At 37.1% G+C, this 11,106-nt stretch overlaps 2 protein-coding genes and 1 non-coding gene across 4 annotated transcripts in view; 2 read left to right on the top strand and 1 right to left on the bottom strand.

Moving 5' to 3' along the window:
• LOC108736405 (voltage-dependent calcium channel gamma-5 subunit) overlaps positions 1–11,106 on the top strand; it is a 408,324-nt gene that overhangs the window by 19,481 nt on the left and 377,737 nt on the right. The window lies entirely within an intron of this gene.
• LOC108736422 (annexin A7) lies at positions 161–2,648 on the bottom strand. Its single transcript, XM_018468846.2, has 5 exons — positions 2,063–2,648; positions 1,868–1,970; positions 1,036–1,160; positions 457–972; positions 161–387 (listed from the first exon to the last, which is right to left on the bottom strand). The coding sequence occupies exons 1-5, from the start codon at positions 2,151–2,153 to the stop codon at positions 332–334; spliced, it is 891 nt and encodes a 296-aa protein (XP_018324348.1). The 5' UTR covers positions 2,154–2,648; the 3' UTR covers positions 161–331.
• Positions 2,659–2,730, top strand: Trnah-gug. Its single transcript has one exon. It is a non-coding gene; the product is annotated as a tRNA-His (tRNA).

Here is an 11,106-nt window from a genome sequence, read left to right on the forward strand (position 1 = left end):
CACAAAAAAATAATAAATAATTTAGTCCTCAGTGAGTGAACATCAAGTGTTATACATGTATTTACTGATACTTACCCCCAAATGATTAAAAAGCCCTTAAAAAATATTTAATTTATCGCTAATATATTCAGTTGCAATTAAGAAACAAAAAAACAACAAATGGACCCCAAAAATTAAAAGGAAGTATTATTATTATATACATTTATAAAAATAAAAACAATAATAATAGTATATTCTATGGATTCATTCAACAGAAAGTATTGCAATACTGATAAAAAAATTTTTGGTAAAAAAATAACGTATTGGTATTTATTCAAAGACACAGATACTTTTATGTGAATCCAAAGGCTAGTTTCATGATGTAGTTAGCAACTAGACAGAATAACCCTGAAACAGAAAGGTTAATAAGTTGACGTTATCCATTGTTAACTATAGCATTCTTCAGAAGATTCGTACCCCAACTTTTAAGTCCATCTGTAATTTTATCAAGAATTGAATCGCTTGCGCCACTCCTTTGGTTATTATGACCGTAAGGAGACCGCCCTTGGGCTGGATAACCTCCTGGATATCCACCGGGTTGCTGGTAGCCGCCGCTACCGTATGGATAACCTCCTTGGGGATATCCACCTGCATGAGGGTATCCACCGCTCTGTTGGGGATAACCTCCACCAGGGTAGCCGCCTTGGGAGGGATAACCACCTTGGGATGGGTATCCACCTTGCGATGGATAGCCACCTCTTGATGGGGGTTGACCAGGGTAGCCTGATCCAACAGAACCACCTTGATAACCTCCTCCGTGTGAAGGCACCTGACCGGGTCTGTACATTGGGCTTCGAGGGGTTGTTTGACCCGGTCGAAGGTTAGGATATAGGCTACCTCCTCCTCCCTGAGGAGGTAGATTGGGGGCGCTTGGTTGGAGGTTTGGAGAGTTGTTGGGGATGCTGTTTTTCTCGTCTATAGAACTGAATTCGGCTGGAATTTTAATGTTTGGTTTTGATAGGATGTTTTATTAAACGGATGAAAGGGAGTTCTTACATGATCTGCTGTTATCTTCAACGCATTTCGGGGTGCTGCCATCCATGATGCATTTCTTGGTTGGGGGGCAAACGTAGGACGTACAGGAGGGAGCTCCGTTGTTAACTTTTTGGCATGTGGGATATCTGGGGTTTTAATATAAAAGAGTGTGACGTATATTTTACTGTAGAAGGAACTTTATTTACTTTTAAAATAGGGATCCCTTACGCAATATAAATTGGTAAATAACTACAGATAGCGCAGTAAACGCCATCTGGGTGAACCATTAATTTAATGTGTTTTTATTAACACTTAGTAAGACCGCAATCATTACCAGCAAATCTTTATTGGGCGTTTACTGTGCTGTCCGTAGGTAGTTGTTTATTAAAATCACTGTTAACGTGCAGTAGCTTGGTCCATATTATATCGGACTGTCATTTCTCGTGCAGATGAGAGCTGACAAGTCTTAAATTACGATCCACGTATAACAGTTTTGACTTTGGACCAAGAATATATCAGAAAATATCCATTTAGTAATTTTTGTGGTTGTAATTGTAAAAAGTATTCAGATTTGATGTTTTGTAACATTCATGATTTTTTTCTAGGTGAGCCGCAAGTTAAGATACCTTGAACGTTGGGTTTCTATTATGCAAAGGTAAGCGGTCAAATCTTTGCTAATTAATTTAAATTCGGTAATTCAATTAATTGTTATGTAAAAACATTAGTACATCGCTAGATTATGGTTTATGTAACTATCTACTATTATATTTTACATAATAATTTTTGCAATATTCAGTTATTATCATTTCTTTAGTAATAATTAATATATGAGGAGATCAGGTTAATTACTTACGATCCACAATCGTTTCCCCTGTTATAATAGCTGCAGGGATCCTCTGCCATTACGCACACTTCGCTACTAGTACATCCTATATCTTTACATGTTCTACCATACTCTGAAAATTGAGAGAAACCATTACTTTAAATTTTTTTCTTTTTAAATAGAATTTTTGAGAAAGAAGATAATATTTTCTGGCTTATTACTTACTTGAATATGTGCTTCCTAATCCTATTACTGCGAAAAAATTAAAAGGTGGTTGAAAAAGTATATGAAACAGAAGGTATAAAATATCACCCATTTATTCTTCATAGATATGCACGAAATGTACGGATGTTACTTGAACGATTTTTAGCACCCTTTACCTCTTCTTTCCACTAAACATTTTTTTAACTGAAAATAATTAAATTATAAATTTATGTATCCAAAGACAATCGTTAGAAAGGCACACTCGAGTTAGTTCCTGTTAAGACACAAAATATGTTACGTACATTGCTAATTTATTTACATCGTCATTAGTATGTTGTTATTTACTACAAGAAGGAAGAAGAGAACTACAACGTTTATAAGGTACAAATGAAGTACTGAATATGTACTTTCTTGTTTAAAAATAAATAAACAATAGACATGCAAGTCAACGAAAATTGACAGTTTGCTACCGTACAGATCCTAATGATCTACTAATGCCATCATTGTTAGTGATTGTCAAAGAATAAAGAATAAAAGGCATTTACAATTACGCCAAACTAGCAAACAATATTAAATAAAAAAAATAAAAATTAAAAGAACTACTAGCTATTCTNGTAGCCGTGATCGTCTAGTGGTTAGGACCCTACGTTGTGGCCGTAGTAACCCAGGTTCGAATCCTGGTCACGGCAACGTTCTCGAAACGTTGTCACGGAAGAGACAATTTTTTATATATTTTTTTTAATCTTAATTATTTGAGCTCTATATCCTTCCATTATGATCAAGTAGGTACGTTAAAGCAAAAAAAATTAATTGGCTTTTGAGCAGACGATTTGGTCGTCAGTTGATGAAGATTTCTATCCAACTGTTTTGGTTTGTTTTTGGTTCGTTTCTGGCAATGGAAATAATATTTATTATCATCATAGGCTCGTTCGAATTGGAACTAATCTAGATCTTCCTGTGCCTGCCACCCTTTACTCCTCCTTCTATTTCTAACATTATTTTTCCGTTTCTCTTATTGACTTCCGTAGAACCATTTGTTCTCTTCCACTTTCTTTTACCTACCTTTACATTTCTAGCCTTTACTAGACTATTGCTTTTCTTCTGCTTTCAAATTTTCTCTCCTCAATATCTAAGGTTTTCCCCTCTTATGGTTGTGCTGAGAAAGAAGGGGCTGGGAGGGTCTAAATAATTTTTATTTTCCGTGTGATATCCTAGGGGGTATGCGGTCCTTATTAATAAAAGGGGGAAGAAGTTGTCGCAGTAGCGTATAGGTACACGATGCCTCTGTTCCTGAACAGTTTTACGCGACTGGAATCGTAAAGTTTAACTTATTATGGAAGCTAAAGAACCGCCGGAATAGTTGCTAAGATTCCGGAACAATCCGCGAACAAGCCAAAACGCCTAGATAAAATACTACCGGCTGCGACGACGAGGACGTCGATTCAGCCAGCGGCGGGCGTCGGCGGTGGGCGTCGCGTACACCGACGACTGCTAACAGATGGCGCGAAGGGGATAAATTCCGTAATTCGGAAAGACTGTGGGATCTAATTTATGGCGCTACGGAAACTAGTATACGATTGCATCTGGAAAAAGGAAAGCTTAAAGGAGGATTTGGTGTGTTCGGGAAGAAAAGAACGAACATACATCAGACAGCGAGTAAGAGAGAAAGAGGGATTAAGTGCCGTTTATTAACCCTTGCAGATGTCGACGAAATAAAGTTGACAATCTGCGGCCTGGGTGCGATTCGAAATCTTGTGGAGTCTATATAGCGAATAGTTTGCGAATTGAAACGAATAGAGACTTTCGTAATGTTTTCGGACTTGAGAAGGTCTGATCAGAGACATATTCGAGGCAGAAACGGGAGTTAGGAGGGTTGTTCTATTTTTAGGGAAATGCGAAGATTAGCTTAGGATAAGAAGGAGTGGAGGTGCTTGTCCAACCAGTCAGACTGACGATCTTATGATGATGATGATGAAGACTTGGGGTCCACATACTCACTGGCTGATTTGATTTCTCCATCAAAATTTCAGGATAGTGATGGCAGTATGTTTAGATATAGATTTAAATTATAAAGAACATCAAATTCAAATGGTAGTTTCTAAGAATCAACGACACTAATAGTAAGTTCGAAATAGAGATCTACAGTTGGTGGTTTCGATAATTAGTTGACCAGGAACTTAATCCTTCCTTAAGGCTTTTGGGATTCGCCGTGGTCCAGTATCTAACCACTATCCACTTCAGAGAGGGTCGTTCGTTCGTATATCGCGGTAGGAACATTTGTCAACCTGAATTCCTGGCGAAGGAGCTTCAATATTTGAAGAACGTATTTACAGCTAGCGGCTATGGTAGGAGGGGGATCAAAAAAATCATGAATCACAAAAGATCGAAAAAGCTGGAAGGATCTTTGCTGGACACTCTCTTATCTCTTAATTCCACCTTTTTAACTGAAAAAAGGGATTCCGGTTCTCTCGTACGCTCATTCTGCCATAAAACAAACAATAATAATGAACTTTTGAATAGATTACTCTGGTATTTGTATTTAAGTTTTCGTATTGGATGTGGATACAATAAGTGCAGCAAATATTTCTCTTATTGCCTAATTGAATCCCAACTTTATTGTTGAAGTTGAAACTGAACGAATAGAAATTTTTTGTTCTAAATAACCATTGTTTTCTTGACCATTATGTACTGATCTTTGTTTCCATGCTGATTAATGCTCGCATGTGATGTGTAGTTTCGTGAGATAGATTAATAGGTAGAGGATTGTTCAGATTTTTAGAAGAGTAATGCATGCATTTGTTCTACTATCGCTGATGGATGTGGTCAGACATCGAAATATGAAATTATTGACTCCTTTTTTACATGACATGGACATTTATCTATAAACTTATCAAGGAACGGGTAATCCATAACTATTTCAAAATTGAGATATCTATGGATTGCTGAATGCCCTCCACTATCAGCCTTTTTTCACATGGCTGCCATATAAAATACTGATTATAAAATATAATGCCATAATTATTGCAAAAAGAATTTATTTGCTCAATTTATTTGAGAGCTTTTCTTCGGGACTGCTGTGACGCATAAGAGTCAATCAAATCCTAAAATCTTATGGTTCTTGTCAAGCACTGAATTTAGTCGCGATTAGACCTTAGCACTACGGAGGTAATTTTTATTCTTTCTCGTTATTTTTTTGACTTAATTGGCTGTGCTAGGAGCCACATCCATATCTACAGTTTTTGGGAGTCCCCGAAATGTAGACATTCATATATGAAAAACAGCAGGTAAATCAGTTTTGTATAATTGGACCAAACTGGGCTTCTATACTAAACCTTGTAACTACTTCTTTTACTCGTTTTCAAGTTGGCAGAAGTCAATGCGTTCATCGAATGAAGTCGCAATTCGATTTCCAGTGTGTTTTTAGACAAAAATTTCCAATCATACACCTTTAACAATATTTTTAATAAATTAACCGTTCGCGAGCATGGAAGCGACTTCTTTTTATTGAAGACGATAACAATTTTGTTTCTTATTTCTAAGAGAAGGGTAGAAGGGAGAGTGCAGTAATTGGAATCATTAATTACTTACTTTGAAAGAGGTAGGTGTTGTTGGGGTCGTCCCTTTGAGTCAACAATGGAGAAATTAAATTTATTTTATTTCAGTGAATTTTAATTAAATCTCAATTAGTGTCTGGATCCTGAGCGACAGGCGGATGCTCTCATGTATCGTAAAATGTTTTATGCTCTAAGAAAAATGGAGGCTGCCTTCCTTCCTTAGCTTATCGGGGTTTACAGGGGCTTCAGTTGTAATTATGTATGCAGTCTGAAATTTATGGCATAATAAAACAATTCATTCATCAAAGTCCTTTCGTAGGCGCCCGTTGCACCTGCGCTCTTCTAATGAAAAGTAGTCGTTTATATTGTTGACGTTTCATTGTTATAATGGCTGACTACTTCTACTACTTCTCTTTTTACATGTGTCCTCATAACGATTATTAAAAGGGGACCGCAAAGTCTTCCCAAGGATGGAAGGACATAAAACTTGGATGACTAATTGTAAATTGTTTGCAACTGCAGCTACTGCTTCTTTCTGATTTATGGTATATCATCAAAAGGACAATCGATTATATGTGACCCCACTTTATTGGTTCTAAATGTCCAGTGTGAATGCACTGGTATAATAAATCAGAGAAAGATATCATTTTGAACGTAGTCTGCGATTCTTAGTCCAAAATTGGGTATCTTAGCTCATGAAAATTTCGAAATATCCTAATCCAAAGAGTCAAAACTGGCAAAGCTTTATGATTGGAGTTTTGTAGGCATTACTATGTAAAGTAAATGGAGAAAGCAACCGAAAGAGTTATCATCTTAAAATCAATAAAATCATTAGGATTTTGAGGTTAAGATGTGTTGGAGCAAAAGCAGACTCGCATTTAATACTACTCTTTTAGTTATTTAGTTCTTTAACTTCATATTTACCTAGTTTTGTTTTTAAAAAAGTTAATTTGGTCAAATATGAATACCCTGTTGTCCTCCCTTTTCAACTCCGAGGTTGTTGGTCCAAATGTTACACATTTATCTACGTATCATTAGAAGAATGGAATGCAGTGGGTACATGTCCTTTGCGATTCTATACATCGGAAGTTAGTTTATTAAGGTTTATTACTACAAATAGTTTCATTATTAATCTAGTTTCGAAATTCAACCTCGCCTTTAAAGGTAACTAATATTTCCACTAAGGAAAAGTAATATGATCGCATTACTCACTTCAATCATTCAAAGAAAACGAGTTTGTTGCCTTCCAAGTTGGCGCATTCGGTGTGGTACTTTGTATTCAGGTTATTTCCCTAAGTTGCGGAAAATTAGAAACTTGGCATAGGCATCTTATAACGAAGCATTTTCCAACCTCATAATATTAAAATATTAGCTATTTTCCTAACTTCGGTCCGAGTGGTATGGCATTAACTTGCCAGCTTTATTACATTCTTGATGGAAACATCAAGGCTGCCTGCTTAATACGTTCTCGTTACTCCGTTGGCAAAACTTTCTATTATTCCTTTTAAATTAAAGTTGCAATAAATCGATTACGAAATGAACTCTACGAGCACGAGAAACGCTTCAGAAATTATATTTGTAGAGATTGACGGGAATTATTAGTGAAAAGTTAATCTTTTACGTTCAGGGCTGTGTAGTGTTCTCCTTTTCTGTAAGCCTCACGTTACTTCGATTGACAGACTCAGTATCCAGTTAATTGGATGAGTACCAATAACTGATTAACACAGTTCCAGATATTGAGCGACGAAAGACGAGTGACGAGACTAATCTGATAGAGAGCAGTATTTCATATTTTGAAATACGTAGATATTTAATTTAGAATTTCATAGAGGGAGTAATTACGGCCAGAAGCAGCTCATACATTCACTTGGTCAAAGGGAACAAACCAAAGAAATCATCTGACGAAGAGTTTAGCAGATTACCGTTTGGACACAGATCAATATGTAATGAAGTTAAGCAATGATAGCTTTGGCTACTTCTTGGATGGGTGGCCAACTCTAACTGGTATCATACAATCATACAATTCAGCCGTGCTTGGAATGGATATAGTAATAAGATGGAGGTTTTAAACGACTGATAAAAATATGCACCTCTTAAGATCTACAACTTTGCTCCTAATAGGAAACTACACATCAAAACGGCCCAAATCTCTCCCATTATGGAGATGACAACAGTTGAGATACAGCGACTGAACCGTTTAAAAGTCTTACTGTGCATCTGTCGGACTATAACCAGTGGTGTTGTGCTAATTTTTTTTTTTACCGGAACGCGTATATATAATTATATAGACAGGGCCGATCTTGGGTAGGCGGCCGCTCTGTGCGGTCTAATGTCCCAAATTTGACGATGACGGGGGGGGGGGGGGTTTTCCCCCAATTTTCGCCCGTCGCCAGGATCGGCCCTGTTCACGGTTCGGAAAAACAAGCCGGTTCGTTTCGGTTTTTGTTCCGGTTCAAGTCCGGTTCAAACCCTTGTTTATAATAATACATATAAAAATTCGTCAAAAATTAGAAAAAAGAATCAGCAATTCCTTTTAATTTTTTTTTCAATACGTCAGCCAATTCTCGTTATCAGAAATCACCTTTAGTTCCGGAACTCGTTCCTGTCCAAAAAGGAAGTACCGGAACGACGTTCCGGAGCATTCCGGCTCGACAACACCACTGACTATAACTACCCTAAGAAGAAATACTTGTGGGTCAAACAAAACGTAACAGATTTCGATATTAACAACCGGTTTTAAAAAGGCTACGAAGTCGTGGGTGTGAAAGTAAAATTGCTCTTGTGTGTTACTGTATTTTATTACACCGAATGACATAATGTTTAGTAACTTTTACGTTAGTTTTAGTCAAATCGAAAAGCCCAAGCTTTAGACCAGAAGGTGTCAATTTCTAATATGGCATAGGAATACGAAATAATCCAATTCCACAGGTAAAATACCACAGGAATCCGTAATGGATCATCCATGTAATCCAGACAAACAACGTTGACTGCATGGGACACGTTTGTTTGCATTAAAGGTGGCGTCGCACGTGTGACTGGGGACTTAAACTAATCTTGGTCAGCAGGCCATTTGTGCCCGTCCTAATTTTATTCACACCCCGACCGTGCATTCCAATACAACTCCAATGAAGACAAATGCGTTCGCAAAGTTGCTTCGTTACCAGGATTTGCACGGCAGAAATGCTAAATACCGCACATTGATATTGTTTACAAACTGTCTCAGGAGACCGTCGAATGTCCGAGAACTCCGAAAACACCATCATTTATTTAGAAGAAATTAATTCTCTCTTCGGTTAATTTAACGGTAAACAATTGGATGTAAAATTAGAATTGATCAACCGACACAAAAAAAGACAATGATCAACTAAAATAAATGCAATTATTTTTAAAAAGTCATTAAACTTCCAACTGAAATTGAAGGTCTCCCTCCCCGCCGTTGTGACGTCAAAAATTCTGCAAACAAAAGCAAGCGATGATGGGCAGTGACCCGATGAAATTGATGCAAATGAACTAAAAGAGATATATTGGCGTTATATACTAACTGTATTGTGTATTAAATGGGAATTAAATGAACCACTCAACTCATGCATAAAGTAATTTGATGTTACCAAGTCACAGAAATTTTTACAGCTTTTCTTTCGTATCATTTAATTTTATTTCCTATTTATCCCAAATTTGTGTCATTACTTTAAATGTAAAATTCAGACTAACTTTCATGGGTGGTTAAAATTCGGATTTCGTGATACAAAACTATTGGATTGAAAATATTATTAAAAATTACTAGTTCTTTCCCTTGCCCCCGGCCATTTTTATAGTTCCGCTATGACGTAGTGTCGGCCATCATCTTTTTCTTATTGTTGCAGTTGTCGGCCATCATTCTTTTTCAATTGTTGTCGCATTGTCACTGATGTCGGCCATTATGGTTTTTTAATAGATAGTAATCCAAAATTAAAATTTAAAGGAATTGTTTGTAAATAGGTATGCAACACATCGTACACTTCACCATAAGAAATTGCTGATACTAACTTTCATTTACGTAATACTACTTTGTCCTGTACAGCTATTTTCCTAACTTCGGTCCGAGTGGTATGGCATTAACTTGCCAGCTTTATTACATTCTTGATGGAAACATCAAGGCTGCCTGCTTAATACGTTCTCGTTACTCCGTTGGCAAAACTTTCTATTATTCCTTTTAAATTAAAGTTGCAATAAATCGATTACGAAATGAACTCTACGAGCACGAGAAACGCTTCAGAAATTATATTTGTAGAGATTGACGGGAATTATTAGTGAAAAGTTAATCTTTTACGTTCAGGGCTGTGTAGTGTTCTCCTTTTCTGTAAGCCTCACGTTACTTCGATTGACAGACTCAGTATCCAGTTAATTGGATGAGTACCAATAACTGATTAACACAGTTCCAGATATTGAGCGACGAAAGACGAGTGACGAGACTAATCTGATAGAGAGCAGTATTTCATATTTTGAAATACGTAGATATTTAATTTAGAATTTCATAGAGGGAGTAATTACGGCCAGAAGCAGCTCATACATTCACTTGGTCAAAGGGAACAAACCAAAGAAATCATCTGACGAAGAGTTTAGCAGATTACCGTTTGGACACAGATCAATATGTAATGAAGTTAAGCAATGATAGCTTTGGCTACTTCTTGGATGGGTGGCCAACTCTAACTGGTATCATACAATCATACAATTCAGCCGTGCTTGGAATGGATATAGTAATAAGATGGAGGTTTTAAACGACTGATAAAAATATGCACCTCTTAAGATCTACAACTTTGCTCCTAATAGGAAACTACACATCAAAACGGCCCAAATCTCTCCCATTATGGAGATGACAACAGTTGAGATACAGCGACTGAACCGTTTAAAAGTCTTACTGTGCATCTGTCGGACTATAACCAGTGGTGTTGTGCTAATTTTTTTTTTTACCGGAACGCGTATATATAATTATATAGACAGGGCCGATCTTGGGTAGGCGGCCGCTCTGTGCGGTCTCATGTCCCAAATTTGACGACGACGGGGGGGGGGGATTTCCCCCAATTTTCGCCCGTCGCCAGGATCGGCCCTGTATATAGCATAAAAAGGAAAGGAAACGAAAATCATTACGAAACCCATTTTGTGTATACGTATATATATCGAGTTCCGGTTCAGCAGAAAAAAAACGTTCCGGATTCCGGTTCACGGTTCGGAAAAACAAGCCGGTTCGTTCCGGTTCGGGTTCGGTTCAAACCCTTGTTTATAATCTATATATATAAAAGAAAGTCGTGTTAGTTACTTCACTTATAACTCAAGAACGGCTGAACCGATTTGGCTGAAAATTGATGGGGAGGTATCTTACAACCGGGAGAAGGACATAGGATACTTTTTATCACTTTCCACGAGAAAAATGTGGTATATGTAAACGCAACTGACATGGAATGACAAAACGAAATTGACAGCAAAACAAAAAATTTATCAGTCAAAACATCAGTCTAGCCTTTCATTTGTTAA

The sequence above is a fragment of the Agrilus planipennis genome, unplaced genomic scaffold, assembly GCF_000699045.2.
Source record: "Agrilus planipennis isolate EAB-ADULT unplaced genomic scaffold, Apla_2.0 scaffold5, whole genome shotgun sequence".
In the NCBI taxonomy this organism is placed as follows: Eukaryota; Metazoa; Arthropoda; class Insecta; order Coleoptera; family Buprestidae; genus Agrilus; species Agrilus planipennis.